Source organism: Xenopus laevis, chromosome 9_10L (genome assembly GCF_017654675.1).
Source record: "Xenopus laevis strain J_2021 chromosome 9_10L, Xenopus_laevis_v10.1, whole genome shotgun sequence".
NCBI lineage: Eukaryota > Metazoa > Chordata > Amphibia > Anura > Pipidae > Xenopus > Xenopus laevis.
In genome coordinates, this window is record NC_054387.1 from 3493292 (window position 1) to 3515791 (window position 22500).

At 40.6% G+C, this 22500-nt stretch overlaps 1 protein-coding gene across 4 annotated transcripts in view; it reads right to left on the bottom strand.

The window, feature by feature from the left end:
- Positions 1-5494: 5494 nt before the first annotated feature.
- LOC108700804 (homeobox protein Hox-B3a) overlaps positions 5495-22500 on the bottom strand; it is a 53801-nt gene continuing 36795 nt past the window's right edge. For 3 of the 4 annotated variants that reach the window (XM_018234768.2, XM_018234766.2, XM_018234765.2), the window contains exons 3-5: positions 16455-16515; positions 7625-8204; positions 5495-6225 (exon numbers count right to left, since the gene is read on the bottom strand). In XM_018234768.2, coding sequence (XP_018090257.1) covers positions 5498-6225; positions 7625-8084 — 1188 coding nt within the window. In that variant the 5' untranslated portion in view covers positions 8085-8204; positions 16455-16515 and the 3' untranslated portion in view covers positions 5495-5497. Of the gene's footprint in view, positions 6226-7624; positions 8205-10477; positions 11451-16454; positions 16516-22500 lie in introns of those variants that run through there. The other variant, XM_018234773.2, reaches the window with a different exon arrangement.

Consider the following 22500-nt stretch of genomic DNA (forward strand, 5'->3'; position numbering starts at 1 on the left):
CTCCCTTCCCAGAGACTATTATCCCACTGTTACTATAGACACATCTCTCCCTACTATACCTGCTATCCCACAGTCACACTCCCCTTCCCAGAGACTATTACCCACTGTTACTATAGGCACCATCTCTCCCTACTATACCTGCTACCCCCACAGTCACACTCCCTTCCCAGAGACTATTATCCACTGTTACTATAGCACCATCTCTCCCTACTATACTGCTACCCACAGTCACACTCCCTTCCCAGAGACTATTATCCACTGTTACTATAGGCACCATCTCTCCCTACTATACCTGCTACCCCACAGTCACACTCCCTTCCCAGAGACTATTATCCACTGTTACTATAGGCACCATCTCTCCCTACTATACCTACTATCCCACAGTCACACTCCCTTCCCAGAGACTATTATCCCACTGTTACTATAGACACCATCTCTCCCTACTATACCTGCTATCCCACAGTCACACTCCCTTCCCAGAGACTATTATCCACTGTTACTATAGGCACCATCTCTCCCCTACTATACCTGCTATCCCACAGTCACACTCCCTTCCCAGAGACTATTATCCACTGTTACTATAGACACATCTCTCCCTACTATATCTGCTATCCCACAGTCACACTCCCTTCCCAGAGACTATTATCCACTGTTACTATAGACACATCTCTCCCTACTATACCTGCTATCCCACAGTCACACTCCCTTCCCAGAGACTATTATCCACTGTTACTATAGACACCATCTCTCCCTACTATACCTGCTATCCCACAGTCACACTCCCTTCCCAGAGACTATTATCCACTGTTACTATAGGCACCATCTCTCCCTACTATACCTGCTATCCCACAGTCCACACTCCCTTCCCAGAGACTATTATCCACTGTTACTATAGACACCATCTCTCCCTACTATACCTGCTACCCCACAGTCACACTCCCTTCCCAGAGACTATTATCCACTGTTACTATAGACACCATCTCTCCCTACTATACCTGCTACCCCACAGTCACACTCCCTTCCCAGAGACTATTATCCACTGTTACTATAGGCACCATCTCTCCCTACTATACCTGCTATCCCACAGTCACACTCCCTTCCCAGAGGACTATTATCCACTGTTACTATAGACACCATCTCTCCCTACTATACCTGCTATCCCACAGTCACACTCCCTTCCCAGAGACTATTACCACTGTTACTATAGACACCATCTCTCCCTTACCCTATACCTCTGCACCGCTACATCCACAGTCACACTCCCTTCCAGAGACTATTACCCACTGTTACATATAGAGACACATCCTCCCTACCATACCTGCTACCCCCACAGTCACACTCCCTTCCCAAGACTATTATCCCACTGTTACTATAGGCACCATCTCTCCCTACTATACCTGCTACCCCACAGTCACACTCCCTTCCCAGAGACTATTATCCACTGTTACTATAGCACCATCTCTCCCTACTATACTACCTGCTACCCCACAGTCACACTCCCTTCCCCAGAGACTATTATCCCACTTACTATAGACACCCATCTCTCCCTACTATACCTGCTATCCCACAGTCACACTCCCTTCCAGAGACTATTATCCACTGTTACTATAGACACATCTCTCCCTACTATACCTGCTATCCCACAGTCACACTCCCTTCCCAGAGACTATTATCCACTGTTACTATAGACACCATCTCTCCCTACTATACCTGCTATCCCACAGTCACACTCCCTTCCCAGAGACTATTATCCACTGTTACTATAGCACCATCTCTCCCTACTATACCTGCTATCCCACAGTCACACTCCCTTCCCAGAGACTATTATCCACTGTTACTATAGACCACATCTCTCCCCTACTATACCTGCTATCCCACAGTCACACTCCTTCCCAGAGACTATTATCCACTGTTACTATAGACACCATCTCTCCCTACTATACCTGCTATCCCACAGTCACACTCCCTTCCCAGAGACTATTATCCACTGTTACTATAGGCACCATCTCTCCCTACTATACCTGCTATCCCACAGTCACACTCCCTTCCCAGAGACTATTATCCACTGTTACTATAGGACACATCTCTCCCTACTATACCTGCTATCCCACAGTCACACTCCCTTCCCAGAGACTATATCCCACTGTTACTATAGGCACCATCTCTCCCTACTATACCTGCTATCCCACAGTCACACTCCCTTCCCAGAGACTATTATCCACTCTTATATCCATCTCTCCCTACTATAGCTATCCCACGTCACCACTCCCTTCCCAAACTATTATCCACTGTTACTATAGACACATCTTCTCCCCCTACTATACCTGCATCCCACAGTCACACTCCCTTCCCAGAGACTATTATCCCACTTACTATAGCACTCATCTCTCCCACTATACCTGCAGCAGAGGACCACCATCCTCTCCCTACTATACCTGCTATCACAGAGAACTATTATCCACTGTTACTATAGACACCATTCTCCTACTATACCTGCCCTAATCCCACAGGCTATCCCACTGTTACTATAGGCACCATCTCTCCCTACTATACCTGCATCCCACAGTCACACTATCCCTTCCCAGAGACTATATCCCACGCTACTATTGACATCTCTCCCATCTTTATTATTCCTGCTATCCCCACAGTCAGCACTCCCTTCCCAGAGACTATTATCCACTGGTTTACTATAGACACCATCTTTTTTTTCTTTTTTTTTTCCTACTATATCGGCTATTCTCTATCTAGTCACCACTCCCTTCCCACGAGCACTATTATCCACTGTACATAAGCACCCATTCTGCTCCCTACTTATACCTGTATCCCATCAGGCTCACACTCCCTTCCCAGAGACTATTATCCACTGTTACTATAGACACCATCTCACCATTGCCAGTATAGGAAAATTCATGGTTGATTATTGAAATTTCCCACAGTCTACCTTAGCTTCAGTATGTGCAGGGGTAGTTACACATGGTTGGAACCCCACTGGATGCAGCTCTATTTCTGTATCTTAAGGTGGCCATACACGGGCCTGATAAAAGCTGCCGACAGACCGTGTCGGCAGTTTATTGGCCCGTGTATGGGGCCCCGCGACGGGCCTTCACCGATCGAGATCTGGCCGAAAGTCGGCCAGATCTCGATCGGATGGGACAGAAAATCCCGTCGGATCGCGGCCGCATCTATTCGTTGATGCGGTCCCGCGATCCGACCGCCCGTTTGGGCATCGTTAGGATCCGATCGTTGGGCCCTAGGGCCCACGATCGGATCAGCCCGATATTGCCCACCTCAAGGTGGGCATATCGGAGGGAGATCCGCTCGTTTGGCGACATCGCCAAACGAGCGGATCTCTCCATGTATGGCCACCTTTACACTTTGTAACCACCCACCTTCCTTTATTAGCCTGCGGTGCTTTAAGAAGGAGAAATAGTGCTGAACTACAAGGAGACCAGGAGAATTTTTATGCCCCTGGTATTTTTTTCTGCTTCTCTTTGTGACAAACAGAGTCATGTTTACAATGAATCTATGGAATTAAACAGGAGCAAATATTGACATTTCCCAATTTAAACAGCACAAACCATGTTAGTGATTCCAGTGAGATCCTGCCCCCTGGACTTGTCACTAACTACACCGAACACTTTTATAACAGAAATTTTATTACAGAGTTGTTGTTTTTTTCCAACATACATTTTATTTCCAAAGACAATTGAGCTACAAAGAAGAACTTCCAGAGGGTTGTGTGCAGCCTGTCTATTTATATTGAGGTGAAACAGAACAGTTGGTCAGGCCTCAGATTTACATTATTCTGAAGTACAAGGAAACAAAACTAAACATCTCTCTAAAATACTAGAATTAAATAGGCATTTTTTTTTACAATGACATGGAAAACACAAGTTTTTTTACAACAAGTAAATACCAAAAAAGTACAATTTCGTCTTGTTTTTTTTTTTATAAATAGGTAATTATGCTGGATAAATAATACAAAAGACAAAAAAAAAGGAAAATATTTTCACCGACTTTCAAAAGCAGCAATAATAAATATTTGTCGTCTCCAGGCTGATCTGTATGTAAACTGTAAGTGCAAGGGAGATGTGCAGACTAAGAGCTCACTCTATCCACTGTGCTTTCTCAGGACAGCACCCATCTCCTATATATACCCTGTATTCACGTTAAGACGAGATTTTTAATTTTTTTATATTTTTCATTTTGTTTTTTTAATTCAAAATCCCATTAAGGACTGTGAGAATTGTACTTTTTTTTTAGGAATCCTGATCTCACATAAAGATGACACAAAATTTATCTAGGTAGTACAACTTCTTTCGTTTGATCTTAAGGCCTAGGATGCTACCGCTAAAAAAATAAATAAAAACTCATGGTGACCCCAGGTTACACCAGGTCTCAAATCTTTACCTGCATCTGTGTCGCATCTACTACTAAACCACTATAATAAAAAAAGGCTGGGCCCTGGCTCAAGCTAGAACTCCAGTGGGTGGTTTTATTCTGATATATTACCCATCTCATGGACTTTAAATATTTAGGATAGGCTGGCACAATAGATGCAGTTAAAAAAGTATTTATTTAGGCAAAAAAACAAAAAAAAACACCTTACGTGTTTCGTGCCTGGTGGCACTTAATCATAGCCTATGACTAAATGTCCACCAGGTAGAGTCCTGCAGCAGGTTGGGTACCCATGGGTTACCCGAAAAAAAGATGGGCACCCTGCAGAATGAGGGCAGGATTATCAGGTGCGGGTATAGATGCGGGTTGCAGGTCTCATCTAAATTTCTTATCTTATGTTGTATTGTCCATATTTCACTCCTTTTAAAGTTTTACAAAACTTGCTGCTGTCACCGCCAACTTTTGATGATGTCACTTCCGGTTTGCAGCACCATCACTTCCTGTTTGATGGTGGTCGGCAGGTTGCGGATACGGCAGTTGCGGGTCCGGGTCAGGTAGTGGAGCAAAGTGGGTAAATATGAGGGTTGCGGTTCGGGTCGTGGGCTATGGTTTCGGGTCTTAGAAATTGGTTTCCGAGCAGGACTCTACCACCAGGCATGAAACGCGTAAGGTGGTTTTTTTAGACGTTTTTTGCCTAAATACTTTTTTAACTGCAGTGTGGTCCGGTTTGTGCCGGCCTATCCTAAATATTTGATGATGTTTGTCTCCCCGAGCTGAAGGTCTGGGGCTTGAGCACCAGGACCCCCCCATCACATTTGGTAAGTTAACCCTTACTCTTACCATGCTCAACATTGAGTATTCTTCCATTAAAAACGATCATGGACTTCAAACTGTTCCTGGTGAAATTTCAAGGTCCATAATTGCAGCTCTATGATAATTACAGGTCTTCCCCCAGCAGATGTGTTGAGTGAATAATTATTTGATACTATAGTCGCTATAGGTTTTAAAAAACGTTTAAGAAAAATAGATCAAGTGAAATGTTTTATTGTTCCCCCGAGGTGATGGTTGGGCTGAGAGCCCCAAATGGGTCAATCAAAAATCACAAATGGGTCAATTTGGGGGCCTCCTGGATCCTGCCCTGGTGGTGGAGCTCTGAGTAGGTGGGGTGGGGGTCACAAGGTGCACCGTGCTGGTTGGTTGACATGGGAGGTGCCCCATTGTATTCCATATTGGGGGGCTGGTGGTTGAGACCATAAAGAGGAGGGTCTTGTGCCGGCACAGAATCCACATAGTTGCCCCCTACGTACACCGGACTTGCTTGCATATTGGGTGACACATAGGCGCCCCCATTCCCTTGTAAACCATGGTGGTCATACTCTACAGCAGGGTTCCCATACTTCTGCTCAGAGGGGCAACCTTTGCCAGGGTTCTGATAGTAGGCATTCTGGTGGGGTTTATTAAAGTAGGGTGGGGAGGGCTCCTCATAATTCGCAGTCATAGAGTGAATGGATCCCAGGAACCCTGCAGACGATTGCAAGCTCAGGGGGGGAGTGCTAGTTGGTGAAGGTCCTCCTGATGAACAAGACACGCCTTTTACCTTTTGGTCTTTCTTATACTTCATCCTTCGGTTCTGGAACCAGATCTTGATTTGCCTCTCGCTCAGGTTCAGCAGGTTGGCCATCTCCACCCTCCTGGGGCGACACAGGTAACGATTAAAGTGAAACTCCTTCTCCAGTTCCACCAGTTGTGCGCTGGTGTAGGCCGTGCGAGCTCTCTTAGACGCAGACGAACCCGGGGGGCTCCTGTCGCCTGCACAGCTTTCTGCCGCTGCAAATGAAATAAAACAGAATTCATTGAAAGTATCATCAGAAATCCCCTTCATGAAGCCTGGCATTTATTAAAGAGCTTTATGGAGATTTCATCAGTTGCTTTATGACCTTTGCTTTTATGATCCAATTCTTTTTGTTTTGTCGCAGATAACGACACAGACTGACGCAAGGCCTGCGGCTACTGGACTGCACGATTATTCATACGATTTACACACAAGCGAGTGGGGATAATTAGTTGCAGGCGCCCTGATTGGTTTATTGCTGCAGGACAAGCTAAACAGACATTTACATTTACAGTGCATTAAAGGAGTTGTTCCCCTTTAAATTAACTCTTAGTCTGATGTAGAGAGGGATATTCTGAGACAATTTGCAATTGGTTTTCATTTTTTATTATTTGTGGTTTTTGACTGATTTAGCTTTTTATTCAGCAGCTCTCCAGTTTGTAATTTCAGCCATCTGGTTGCTAGGGTCTGAATTCCCCTAGCAACCATGCATTGATTTGAATAAGAGACTGGAGTATGAATAGGAGAGGCCTGAATAGTAATAAAAAGTAGCAATAACAATACATTTGTAGTAGGGATGCACCGAATCCACAATTTTGGATTCGGCCGAATCCTTTGCGAGAGGTTGGCCGAATCTGATTTCTGCTGAAAAAGGCCGAATCCTGGCCGAATCCCGAACCAAATCCTGGATTCAGTGCATCCCTAATTTGTCGCCTACAGACCATTTGTTTTTTAGAAGGGAGTCAGCGACCCCTCATTTGAAAGCTGCAAAGAGTCAGAAGAAAAAGGCAAATAACTAGAAAACTAGAAAAATAAATAAATAATGAAGACCAATTGAAAAGTTGCTTAGAATTGGCAGTTTTATCAGGCCTGCATTTGTGGAGAGGCCTCCAAGGCCCGGGCCTAGGGCGGCAGGATTTTAGGGGGCGACATGCTGCCCAACCACCCCCACATTAGTTCAGTAACACTGGGGATGCACAGGATATACAATACTTATTGCCATTAAGAAGCAGTTATGGGTGCGGATCTGGGCTCACCGGGTTTTTTCCCGGAGTCCCACCGGCCCAGTCCGACCCTAGTTTTATAACATAATAAAAGTTACCTTAAATGTGAACCACCCCTTTAATATGTTCCATGTGTGGCCCTCCAGCGCCTGTTGAGCTACAAATCCCAGCATCCCCTGATGGCAGCCAGTTAGATGCTGGGAGTTGTAGTTCTTAAACAGCAGGAGGCTGAGAATATTGAGTAGGACAAAGATATTATTTCCACACCAAATACATGATATGTGCTCAGTGGCCCATAAGACACACAATAACTCCCTGCACCTGAGAACTGGCAGATCCATTGCCTGGCAACCCCCCCCCCCCATTACTTGCCCCAAATGCAGTCATGTACCTGGGGCTGGGGGGCTGGATTTCTGTTTTGAGTTCTGTCTGGACTCCTTCATCCAAGGGAAGATCTGCTTGTTGGCTGGGCTGGAGCTGACCTGGGTTTTGGCAGGAGGGGGTTTCCTGAAGGCCTGGGAGTTGCTGCTGCTGCTGCTGTTGTTGCTGCTGTTGTTTTTGTTGCTGCTGTTGTTGCTACTATAGCTGCTGGGAATGGCTGATGGAGACAGAGGCTGGGACTGCTCAGATGACAAGTTGGGGCGCATGCAGCTCCCATTTAGGTTCTTAGGTTTGACCAGTGACCCAGTGTGACCCAGAGACTGCAGGGAGCAGGAGGACCGCTGGAAGTCATTGTCCATGTGGGAAGAAGTGGGGAAGGATTGCTGGGGCCCTTCATATCCCAGACTCCCTGCCTGGTAGGGGTAACCTCCGAATAGACTGGGGTTGTCATAATAGGAGGCTTTCTGCATCTCCGAGATCCCCAAAAGCAGCTGTCACTGACTCGGAGGGTGTCCCCACCCTTACAGAATAACATTGGCACCCCACAGTCACCTGCCACTGGATATCTTGGGGGTCGTTGTGGAAGTGACCTAAATCGTCAGAAGGACAATAAACACAGAACAATCATTTAGTCACTATACATCAATCAAGGGCACAATAATCAACTAAATCCACTGCACCCCAAGTTTATGGGACCCCTGTATTTCATCACTCTATTGCCTGAGTATTTTGTCCTTCCTCTCCCACAGAGCTTACATCTCATTGCAAGTCATTCCATGCCACCCCTCTATTTCCCAATATTTCAGCCACTTTATAATTAAAAACAACAAAAACATCCAAGGCCTGTGCTCTACACACACAACACACACAACATACACAACACACACAACAAACACACACAACACACACAACATACACAACATACACAAAACACACACAACAAACACACACAACAAACACACACAACAAACACAATGCAACATACACAATAACAATTGCACTGGAGGAGAAGAGACTTTAGCAGCCACAAGACTGATGGACACACAAAAACAGGATAAAATAAACGATACTGTAGCTTTAATTGTCTCCTTTGTTCACAATTGACTCAGACTTTCCCAGCGTTTTATCTATAAACTGTGTTTTATGGCCTTTATAACCAAGAAGGAAAAGCAATTAATAAACACATTTCCCCTCCCTTCTTTGGGTTTAGCACAAAATATAATTCACACTCAATTGCTTTTTTTTCTCTTTCTTTTAAGTTTTTTTTTTTTTTATTTAAAATTTTGTAAAACTGGAAAAACTCCTGCCCGGAGCCCTCAGCAGTGGCCCAAGAATGTGGCATAAAAGCATCTGTCCTAAAGCCAAAGCCCATGATGTATGGGGGTCAGACGGCCTCTCTTTTATTCTTTCCCAAGCAGAAATCACAAACGAAATTATCTTTCTGTTCCAACATCCAACAAAAAAAAAATCTTTTTCTAGCCAAGACTTTGGAGTTTTAGTATGAAATAAAGCGGTTAGACACATCCAGCAATTACACACCTGAAAGGGATACATTTCCTTCAAATCAAATATTCATCCACGAATGGGAGAATGGGAAAAATCTTTCTTTTAATAAACCCTTAAAGGTAAATAATTAAAAGGATTCCATACATTGTATAAATATCTGTGCGTTTTAGCGCAACAAATAAAATCTTTGCAGAGAACAAGAAGCAGGACCTTCCTTCTGAAGCGACTAACTGTCACCTGGCTGGGATTTGAGTTAAAAGCGAATAAAATGCTTAGAAGGGTTTAATAAGTTTCAGCAGAATGGCAGGGAGAATAAAAGGGGGGTCTTTCCCACCTCATCTCTCAACACGTCACAAATGCCCCTCATTTATCTTTGTCGGAATCCTAATTATTTACTCTAAGGAATTGTTTCAAAAAAAAAATCTGTACCTGAATAATAAATATTAAATGATCTGCTGTTCCAATTAGCTTGAGACAACCCTCAGCAACTGCCTTTCCTTATGGAGAACAGTTTCATTAACATAACAATTAAAGTAAAATGTAGATTTTATAACTTCATGAAATAAAACAATAAATCCAGTAAAAGTGAGTAGAAAAATACTGTGTGAATGTGTGTAAATAAAATAACTGCTGCAAGTGAGAGTAAAAAATAAAAAGCAGAGCCATTGTCAAGTACAGAGACTTCCCTGCACGAAATAATAACGAAATGCACGAAATCTGAGCGATGAGAACGATCGATATGAGAAATAAAAATGACAATAGTGATAAAAAAGGAGAGGAGTAAAAAAGAGGAATAAAAAAGAAGAGGAATAAAAAGGAGAGGTGTAAAGAGGTTAGGAATAAAGAGGAGAGGAATAAAAAAGAGAGGAGTAAAAAAAAGAGGAATAAAAAAGAGAGGATTAAAGGGAGAGGAATAAAAAAGAGAATAAAAAGGAGACGAATAAAAAAGAGAGGAATAAAAAGATAAGGAATAAAAAGGAGAGTAAAAAGAAGAGGAATAAAGAGAGCGGAGTGGAATGGAGAGGAATAAAAAGGAGAGGAATAAAAAAGAGAGGAATAAAGGGGAGAGGAGTAAAAAGGAGAGCAAAATAAATCCCAGGTGCTGGAGGTGCCAATGTGGCTTCAGGAAAATGGGTGAAAATGTAGGAAATGGGGATTTTGCTTTTTTTCACAGAGGCAGCAGCAAATAGATGTTTAATGAGCAACAAAAGGAAAGTGTGAGTGTGAGTGTGAGTGGAGGCTGCTGGTTTTGGCTGCTGTGAACTCTCCTTGAACCAGAGAATTCCAGCCCTGGGCTCATAAATCACAGTCACACTCACTCCTCCATTCACTGACACTTTATTTGGGTCCAACTTACCTTCTGAGCCTCAGCCGAGCACAGTCCGACCTGCCATTCTCTTCTCTCTCTTCTCTTTTCTCTCTTCTCTCTCTTCTCTTCTCTCTTCTCTCCAGTCTGTTCTCAGCCAGACCCTGTGGCAGCAGCAGCGGCGGCGGCAGTCGAGGAGCCCAGAGAGGAGCCGAGCGCAGAGCAGAACCGGGAGCCGATCCGTGTTAATGTCAGGACTTTGTCTCAGGGTTTTGTCTGAAATGGACAAGCGGAGCTTCCAGACTCCCAATCCACCGCCCGTTCCCTCTAACAAAGGTCTCAGACTCTCAGTTTGTTCTCAGGCAGCGGCAGCAGCAGCGGCGCATTCCCCAGACTTGCGACTCCACTTTCTGCTCTTTTTCCCCCAAAATATCCCCGTTTGGCTTCTACTTCCCGAGTCAGCGGCTGTTGTTGCTCTAAACACTGAGGGATTGTGTTAATTGTTACAGAGGCCCAGTGTAAGAGGAAGTTGCGATTTCTGTCGCTACTGCTCAATTAGTTGCCAATAGCTCGTGTGTGTGTCTCTTTAATCCAACTCTCTGCACAGGCAGCTCCTTAACCCTCTGGCCGCCAGGAGAAGCAAGAGCAGTGCGCAAAGGGTTAAACAGTCCTCTTGCACTTGGTCAGGGCGCTGCGCAATTTGACTTTCACCTGGCACCTAAGACGTTAACTTCTCTTTCCGTCGTTATTTCCCAGACAACATGGGGTTAATTATAATAACAATAATTTATAATAAATGTAACATTATAACATTATAATAATACATATTATACTATAATAACCTCATGACTCTGCCCCCCAATCATTTGTTTATTTTGTGCTGGACTGTCTGCTACACACACTGGCTACAAGTCTGGCAATTTTTCCAGAACAGGTGGTATAGACAATGAGGGGACACACACACACACTCATACACACATAGACACACACACAATCCTACACACACACAAAGAAATACCTAAAAAATCACAACTTCTCCCACACACATACACACAACAAAGACACACACATACACATTCATAGACACACACACACACACACATAAACACAAAGACATACACACACACACACAAAAGAAATACCTAAAAAAACACAACCTCTCCCACACACATACACACATACACACAACAAAGACATACACATACACACATACACATTTATAGACACACACACACACATAAACTCAAAGACTCACACACAACAAAGACATACACACACACACATACACACTCATAGACACACACAAAGACAAACACACACACACTCATACACACACACACACACACAAAAAGAAATACCTAAAAAAACAGTACCTCTCCCACACACATACACACACACACACACAACAAAGACATACACACATTCATAGACACACACGCACACACACATAAACACAAAGACACACACACATACACACTCATAGACACATACACACACATAAACACAAAGACTCACACACACACTCATAGACACATACACACACATAAACACAAAGACTCACACACACTCACACACACACAAAAAGAAATACCTAAAAAAAAAAAAGCTGTCCCTGACATGGAACTGTAACACCTCCTCCTCAGTAAAGAAGAGCAGTGGAAGTGACACCCCATCAGATGCATCAGAAAGGCTGTAACCCAGGCTGGGGCCAAGCTAAATGGACCCTGTGATTTCCAGGCCCAGCTGTCAGTTTGTAGAAAGGAAGATTTATAACAAGTCGCGGAGCAGAAAGGAAATCAGCGCTGAGCCCACTTTAACCCCTTCAGCGCTGATCCCTGGGAGCAGAAGGGCAAATAAGCCTTTGCCAGTGTTTCATTTAGGGGATGTGAGAACTTGCACAAATCTGTCAGATCCTTTGGAATCTCTCAGCAAACTGGGGCCAATGAGCCAGAGGGCCACCCACATTCTTCCTAACGCCCTGGGCTACTGGTATCACACAAGTGGCACAGACTCCAGGGATATAAGGGCACAGGCGATTTCTCTCTTGTTTCCCAGGCTGTAAAGAAGAAGCCTTGTCTAATGCCTCCCCTAGTGTCATTCTGAGGAATTCACACTGTAGCTTTATATTATATAATATTATATGATATTATATTATATTATATTACACTGCCATAATACTGCCCTGTACCCCTGCCATAGGCCTCATTCACACTGTAGCTTTATATGATATTATATTATATGATATTATATTACACTGCCATAATACTGCCCTGTACCCGTGCCATAGGCCTCATTCACACTGTAGCTTTATATTATATTATATTATATTACACTGCCATAATACTGCCCTGTACCCCTGCCATAGGCCTCATTGGACCTTCTTCTTCTCCTCACACTTCTGTTCCTGGGCCTGTGACATATTTTTCCTTTTTTATAACATGAATATTGGAATATTGGGAACACGGCGCTGCCTCTGTATTTGTACATCATTAGGGTTTGGAGGGACAAGAAATGAAAATGTCGTCTATGTATCTTCCCAATAAATGTGCATTTTACTGTATCATAGTGGCCTTAATGGTCCAGATCGATATACATGATGAATACTATGGAGAACATAGCGAGTTGTATATAGTGAATAAAGTACCCCCTCTTGTAAAATATAAGGATATTATCAGTTACCGAGGAGTTTCATGACCATATAAAAGTACGAGGCCGAAGGCCGAGTGTTTTTATACAGATCATGGAACTCCGAGGTAACTTCTAATATCCTCATATTTTACAACTGGGGGTACTTTATTAATTATAATACACAAATTTCAGTGAGTCATGTGACAGAAATGACATCAGAACTCACCGTTTATAACTGATGACATCAGAACTCACCGTTTATAACTGATGACATCAGAACTCACCGTTTATAAGGATATAATTTACAAGATATTCATGGCTTTTGTGTATTATATATAAATATATACCACGTATACAGCCAACTGCTTTCCCCAGCTCTGCTGATGGGAGATGTAGTTCTGCAACAGCTGAAAGATGTTCTATTGTGTTGTATTTCTTGGTGCTGTTTTCCCTTGCCCTATAACAGTCTCTCTGTGCATACATGTTGATTCTATTAAATAGAGTTGCCAAAAAAGACATTTTCCCCATAAAGATGTAAACAATCCATTGGAATATCCCTGCGCATGACGCTCTATGTCTGATGCACAATCACTTGGGACACAACTAGTGATGGGCGAATTTCTCCTGTTTCACTTTGTGAATTTCCCACAAAATTCGCGAAACATGAATTTTGACGCCAGTGACAATTCCGACACCGGCGACAATTCCTATGCTGGCGACAATGCTGACACCATTATAGTCAATGGGCGCCTACAATTGTAGCCGGCGTTTTTTTTCTGGGGAATTTTCGCTGCAATTTCGCAAATTTATTCGCCGGTGGCGAAATGCAGAAATTTGCAGCAAATTCTCACAGACCCTTCTCCCTCCATGGACTTTATGGACAGGTAACTTCTCCACCTGTATATAGTGAATAAAGTACCCCCTCTTGTAAAATATAAGGATATTATAAGTCGACGTCTAATATCCTCATATTTTGCAACAGGGGGTACTTTATTTATTATAATACACGCGTTTCAGTGAGTCATGTGATAGAAATGACATCACTAAGCTCTGATTAGAACCGATGACATCACTAAGCACCATTTATAAGGATATAATTTATTGGATATTCAAGGCTCTTGTGTATTATATATATATATATATTGTGTGTGTGTGTAAATAAAAGGACATTATATCACAAAAAAATAAGAGTGCTGATCCAGGAATAAATTATTCCAAATATTGAGGGGCAGATTTATCAAGGGCCGAAGCGGATTCGAGTGAATTTTCGAAGTTCAAAAAGTTTGAAGTAAATTATTGGGTACTTCGAACATCGAATAGGCTACTACGACTTCGACTTCGATTCGAATATCCGACCATTCGATAATCGAAGTACTGTCTCTTTAAAAAATCTTCGACTTCAATACTTCGCCAAATTAAACCTGCCGAAGTGCTTTGTTAGCCTATGGGGACCTTCTAATGCGATTTTCTACGTTTTTTAGTAAAAACGATTTAATAGTTTGGACGATTTTACTTCGACCGTAAAACAGTCAAATTCGGTAAAAAAAGTTCAAAGTCAAAGTATAGCCATTCGAATTTCGAAGTATATTTCACTTCAAAATCCGACCTTTGATAAATCTGCCCCCCGTGTATATATATATATATATATATATATATATATATATATATATATATATATAGATATATATAGGTGTTTATATTATATAAGCATAGATCCACAATAAGGCAGAAGAGCTCCAGTTGAGTAAATCAAGGGGACATGTACCTACTACCCCTGGGCCTCAGAGAGTCAGTAAGCTCCTGTGTCTAGCTTGAACTAGAGTCATCTCTTGAATTACTCTTACTTTAACCAACAGCTGCCAAGACCCCCAAAAGGCCCAGTGAGGCCCATTATTGGTGCCCACTATCAGCATACGTTTACCTAGAAGGTCACCATTGTTTTTTGGGGGGTGAGAGGTGTAGTTATGCCACTGCATTCATTTAAGGATTGAATAGGTGCAGCTATCATGTATAAAACATGTGCTGGGGACCCACATTTTTAGCACTAGTAACTAAAAGAAGGTGTAAATAGATATTACAGGGCCCCACAGCAAATTATTTGTTTTATTCACATCAGAGTTTTAATGGGAATTATTATCCCAACACCTGACAACAATCTTTAGGCTTTAGTTCATTTGACTGGTGCTGAAAAAATATTGATTTTATTGTTTTCTATATCTGCCTGTTCCTTGTTTTATATGACAAATGTTTTTCATTCTGACTCATTCCAGTCCAGGGTTTGTATGTGTCTGTATAGCAGAAACACTACTATAGTTTATATAAACAAGCTGCTGTGTAGCCATGGGGGCAGCCATTCAAGCACAGGATATACAGTAGATAACAGATAAGTACTACTATAGTTTATATAAACAAACTGCTGTGTAGCCATGGGGGCAGCCATTCAAGCACAGGATACACAGTAGATAACAGATAAGTACTACTATAGTTTATATAAACAAGCTGCTGTGTAGCCATGGGGGCAGCCATTCAAGCACAGGATACACAGTAGATAACAGATAAGTACTACTATAGTTTATATAAACAAGCTGCTGTGTAGCCATGGGGGCAGCCATTCAAGCACAGGATACACAGTAGATAACAGATAAGTACTACTATAGTTTATATAAACAAGCTGCTGTGTAGCCATGGGGGCAGCCATTCAAGCACAGGATACACAGTAGATAACAGATAAGTACTACTATAGTTTATATAAATAAGCTGCTGTGTAGCCATGGGGGCAGCCATTCAAGCACAGGATACACAGTAGATAACAGATAAGTACTACTATAGTTTATATAAACAAGCTGCTGTGTAGTTATGGGGGCAGCCATTCAAGCACAGGATACACAGTAGATAACAGATAAGTACTACTATAGTTTATATAAACAAGCAGCTGTGTAGCCATGGGGGCAGCCATTCAAGCACAGGATACACAGTAGATAACAGATAAGTACTCATATATATACAATAAAGGGGATTCTGTGCACCAATAGCTAATATATTCAACACAGGAAGAGTCTGTTCATTCAGTGAATGGTATATGCCCAATACATTGTAATAATCAACCAGATTAACTCCCAGCCTGGGATCTTCACTATATCCCTAACAAATAATACAAATAATACAAATAATACAAATAATACAAATTATACAAATAATACAAATAATACAAATAATACAAATAATACATCTTTTAGTGCCCTGAATAATGTGCTCAGGTGACTTGTTGGTGTTTTCCTTCAGTTTATAGAATCAACAGACACTGTTTATTACCCTATCCCCTATAGACTGGATCACAGGTTTATATTCATACACTGACTATTTTGGGGAAAAAATAAATAAATATAAATATGGTACTTACCCGTTTAATTGCCTTCTCCAATAAATATGATATAACAGCAAGAGGAAAAAGGAGGGGGTGTCTGGAAATCAAGGTGACAAATATATTTATTAATTAATAAAGTGATTACCCCACTGATGTGCAAAATAATAATAACCAATTAATTTTTTAATTTTCTTAGTCATGGTGTCTGGTGTATATATATATACAGCTATATACACACACATACTATTAAAGCTTTTAACAAATGAATGCAAATTTATTTATTAAAGGAGCTTAATACATTTGAATTTAAGACACCAGCGCAACCAAGGGAATATATATATATATATCAAACGAAAAAACTATTTTCTCGGATAATAAAATTTTAAAAAAAAATGTTCCAAAAATTAAATCGTTTTTCGTTTAATGACAATGTTTCACAAACCTCAAAAGTACTTATCTATGAATTAATGAGTAATAGACTCCTTAACAATGTTGCCTTTTTTTCTAATCGTTTCAAGGATGAAAACCTGCACGAAATAAAAAAAAATTAAAAAAAATAACATAGCATTTTTGTTTTGTTTTGTTGGTTCAATTGTGTGTATATTATTTTGGTTAACTCATTGAGGATACCTGCAACGATTTAAGCCATGATATACCAATATAATGTTTGTATTGTTGAAACCAATAAAAATTGTCAGTTAGAAAAAAAAATCTATATATTAAAATGCTATAATTTTCCACTTTTTATAGAATGTTGTTTTTGTTTTTGTTGAATTCAAAAATAAATTCAACCTCCACAAGGACCATGACTGTGATGATCACTGAAGACTTTTTACATATAATAATAAAGCATTTTTTTTACAAATAGATTTCACAACACAAATTGGTGTAAAGCGACCACTAATTCCTGTGACCTGTGGACATATATTTTCTCAAACACGTGGCCCTGGCATGGGGCCACCTAACACACTTCATGGGCAGTTAATTAATTTCCTGGCTGGATTAAATACACCGTTATTATTAGATATGAGAAATGAGTTGGCTACCGAATCGCTGAGAGATTATGGAAAGGTTGCCTCGTTGTGTGACCGAGTTGCAATTAATATCCAATGTTTACATTAGCCAGGACTCATTAATTATTAAAAAATAAAAATATACCCATCCTGAATCCAGCCAGATTGTCAGCTCCTTTTGGGATAAGACATAAATGTGCCATTTTTGGATTAATGTTTATCATAACGCGCAATGTATTGATTCCAGCAACTTCACCTTCTTGTAGGCATCTCCCAGGCTTCTGCATGAGGTCAACCTTCTCTCCAAAGTACCCCAAAGACCTATTGCTGGGGGTGGGGGAGCTGAGACAGATAAATCGCAGCCTCTGACTTGGAATAACGCAGATGGGACACTTCCCAGATCTTCTTTCTCTTCCCACCGTCCTCAAAGTCTGATGTCTCCTCTGAAAAATTGTTTCTCTTGGCAGAAGATTTCTTTCATCTTACAGGCGAGGAGAAGGTTTCACAGAAGAACAAATCTCTGGTGATCTGAAACCAGTGAAGGAATGTGAGGAGGAGAGGAGATAAAATTCCACTTTCTTGCACTTTCAGCTTTTTCAAAGCTTTGGGTTGGAGTTCAGGGTTTTCTGCTGCCCCTTTCATGCGATAATCTGTCTCTGCACTTTGCTGAAGGGTCTAAGGAGGAGGTGGGCTGGATTACACCCAAGCTTCATGTTCAGCTTCATCTGATCCACTTCCACGAGGGAACTGGCACCACTCTAGTGGGTCACTGAAAAGGTAACTGCGTAAAAACGCTGGATAAAGACAGACTGTTGCTTCCTTACAAGGCTGCGTAGATTTCCAAGAAACCAACCAACAAAAATCATTTTCTTCTCAGTGTCATGTGAATGACAACTTTACGCACACAAGCCAATGCCAAGCACCAAATAGGATCATTTTCAGACTATTGGAGGAATATTTCTGCTTTCGCTTATCCAACACAGGTTACAGACAGTTAACTCAATGAGTCCAACTGGTTAATGGTTAATGTTAAGTACACTAATGAGTTCAGTTAATATTTAACAGCCTCATTGTAACATTTGGGCTCTTTGTTGGCTCTAGAAAAATCGAGGTCACGTCTCTGTCGATTGGAAGCCACAAGTATTGACTTGGAAATGATTCTTTTGTTTATCTGCAAGTTTTAAGGACTTCTTTTAAGGAAGGATATTTATTTATTATTCTCTTGCTTTACTAACTGAATGGAAATATATTGATCATAGTTGGTTTCTAAAGCGAAATCTGTCTTTAAATATTCATCTGTGGGTTTGTTTTTAACAGAAGAAGCCTTGTCCAGCACTAAAATGTAGCTGAAAAATTCCCCCTGAAACCTCCTCCATTAATATCAATTCACTTCAACGAAAACTTTGTTTCTTCATCAAATTGATGATTTATGATAAAATCAATGACATGAAGGTCACAAAGGAGCCTGTAGTTTCTCTCGGATATTCTTGAGCAGATGAACCGCTTGTTAAAAAAAGGAAAAAGATTCCTCTTAGCTGGAGGCGAGTAAAAATAATTCCAAAAGAGAGAGGAGATTTAATGGAAACCAATTTTGAGCTAAAAAAATAAGAGGAGGGAGAAATTTGATCCCCTGGTTCCAGGTCTCTGATCCCTTTCAATTTCTGCCTCGGGAAAGCAGAGAAATACACTTTGGATATGGGAGTTGTCTCATAATTATTTGGATCATTCAATTGGATTTTAAAGAAATTAAAGAAAAATGTTTATATATTTACTACATGATGAGTACATAAGGCTTTAAACTGGGCGACAATAACACTTTGTCCATAGAATTTACATTGGTATCAGTTGCTGAAGTTTAACCAGAGTGAGTGGCTAATATCTGATCTAAATGACACTCTTTGCACTTTAAATCCGTTTGTGGGGCGATAGTGTTGAGGGGAATGGAGTGGAAACAGTAGGGGGGTCTGGGGATTTTCAGCAGAGCACATGGCTGCTACTAGGAGGAAAGGAGCAGTGAATAAATAGAAATGTGCGCAGGTAAGTGGAAAGGGGTAGGTAGAGGCACATATCAATTAGGCTGGGACACACACACACATGATGACAATAGACACACACACAACAGTTCACTGCAACACTCACACAGCCCTGAGCTCTGATGTCTGAACACTCACACAAAGCACAACCCTATTAATTGCAGTCACACAACGCACAAAGCTCAGGCGCCCATGCGCGACAAAACGCACACAAAGCAGTTTACAATGCTCAACCCCTTTACGCAAACGCCGCAAATAAAACCTGTTTATCCAATAAACCACAATTCAAGCAAAATAGTCACCTGAACGCTCATATGTCAAGGCTAATTCCCAATATCCACCCAGGACATACTCCCACACACAAATTGCGCACAACCCCTCTCAGTTTCCATCATTACAAAACAATACACACAATCTACAAAACTCTCACCTAATCACACAATTCTCAGAAACACACTGAAACACTTACAAAAAAAAAACCATATACAGCCCCCAGCATAACTACACAACACATGCCTTGCTGTGCTAACACCACATATATAACTGAATGCAAGGCCACATACAAAATGACTTTCCCACAAAAATAAAACACACAAGCCTACACACACTGTATCAAACACCACACCCAAAGAACCATAAACACAACACACAAGGCTCCCACTAATCACACAATAATCCATATACATTCATCTATCATTTATATCCATCTATTTATTTACCTCTGTGCTCCAAACACACATCCCCAGAATCCCCAAAAGTATCTGCACAATCCAACATCCAAAACACCCAACTAACACACACAAACAATAATGGACCTGAATCCTACACACATCAGTAAGTACAAACAATACACCAAGACAGAGAGTATAGGTGGCCAAAGTAAAGTATGTATTCCAGTGGGACTCCCCAATTATCTCTTACCTGGGATAATGCAGAATGAACAATCCTGATGTTACCCCACTTTTAGCTGGTGACACAATTAGACATTACACTATTAGTAGTGGATTCTCTTCTTCTGACATAAAACAAGTAGAATATAACACTGGCCCTTCTTCATCAGCACAATGAGAGAGACCCTGTCCTTACTGACACCAATACCCAAACCTTAAAATACAATTATACTGAGTGACAAGAAGCCTGGAGAGAGGGGGAGCAGGTCTGGGATGAGAGAGGAGAAGGATCCGGCTTCTTGTGCCTGGCGGGAGTCTAATGGATTTCACATGTGATGACCCAACAGTCAGTGTGTGAGAATCAGAGATCTGCCAAGTTAATACTGCTGTGCGCATTCTGTGCGCCTCAGCCTGGATCATAAATATATATATATACATGCAAATATGCAATTCTAGCTACATTCTACACACATATATATATATATATGTGTGTAGAATGTAGCTAGAATTGCATATTTGCATGTATATATATATATATATGTGTGTAGAATGTAGCTAGAATTGCATATTTGCATGTATATATATATATTTATGATCCAGGCTGAGGCGCACAGAATGCGCACAGCAGTATATATATATCCATTATATATATATATATATATATATATATATATATATATATATATATATATATATATATATATATATATATATATATATATATAATAGAATAAATCCAACTATTTCTTCCGAATAATGTATAGAATCGGCAAATAGATCTAGAGAGCACCAGTGTTCGGCAATAACAGCAAAGGTTGAGAACCAACTTTTAATACACAAATCCTTACAAGATCATCGTTTAGTTTATATTTATTCTACAAGTAAAAGGTTTGTGCGCATTTATGTGTCTCTGGCTGTATCTCTCTCTCTTTAGCTGAACATAAATATTTCGGCAGGAGATTAAACAAATATGAGACCACAGGCCCCACAGAAAAAGAGAAAAGACATTATAATTATTTATTTTCTCTAAGAAATATTTTTGTACGTAATCCCATGTCCTACATCCACTTGGACCTGTTATGGGAGTGCTCCACCCTGTTGATGTTATAATTTAATATACAGTATAATTATAATATATAACACACACATGTATATATATTTATTATATATGTAGTTGCCAAAATGCCTATCTATTTATCTCCATCATAATTATGTTATTGAAATGTATATATATGTATATATATAAGATCAGGTTTTCTCTCTTACATTGGATGTAAGGTGGTTGCACAGTGGTAGAGAGAATAAAGTGGGTCATTTACCTGGGTCATATACTCTGTTATAAAACCTAGTCTGTTATATTATTTTAACAGAGCAGATTTAGGGCTTTTACCTATTCCATTTCCTTGTATAAATATCCCCAACCACTTGCGATGTGTAATCAAAGTGGGAAAGCACTGAAATAGCTGTGAGTTCCATCCAATATTATTGTTCTCTCTCTCTCTCTCTCTCTCTGCAGCCTATATGAATATTTAATGCAAGTCCTAAAGGTTTTCTACTACAATAAAGTAAGAGAGGAGAATATATTGTCTCAGCTACAGAATCCAACCAGGTGTATATTGATCTGGTAAAAATATATATATATATATAATATGTTCATTCAAAGACTCGCTGTTTGTATGTATATATATATATATATATATATATATATATATATATATATATATATATATATATATATATATATATATATATATGGATCAGCACACTCCTTTAATTGTGAATGAATGCTTATTTTATTATCACAGCATCTTAGCTTATTCTATGTCTATGCAAGGGATAATGGGGCTGTGCAGCTTGGATGAGAAGTGCAAACAATGATGTAATAATAATAATAAAATACATTATAATAAATATACACATAAGCACACTGTATAAGGGAGGGTATAGACATGCGTGTGAATGGACAGGGGGAAAAGATGAGGTATTGGGATAAACAAGCAGCAGCAAATTTTTGTGAAGATGACAGTTAGTATCATAGTATCATTATTGGCACATCATAAAAAATGACACTTAGCAACACTTTCACCATTTGCTCGTAACGTTTCACCCCCATCCAAATGAAACTAATACGAAAATATTGGGTAAA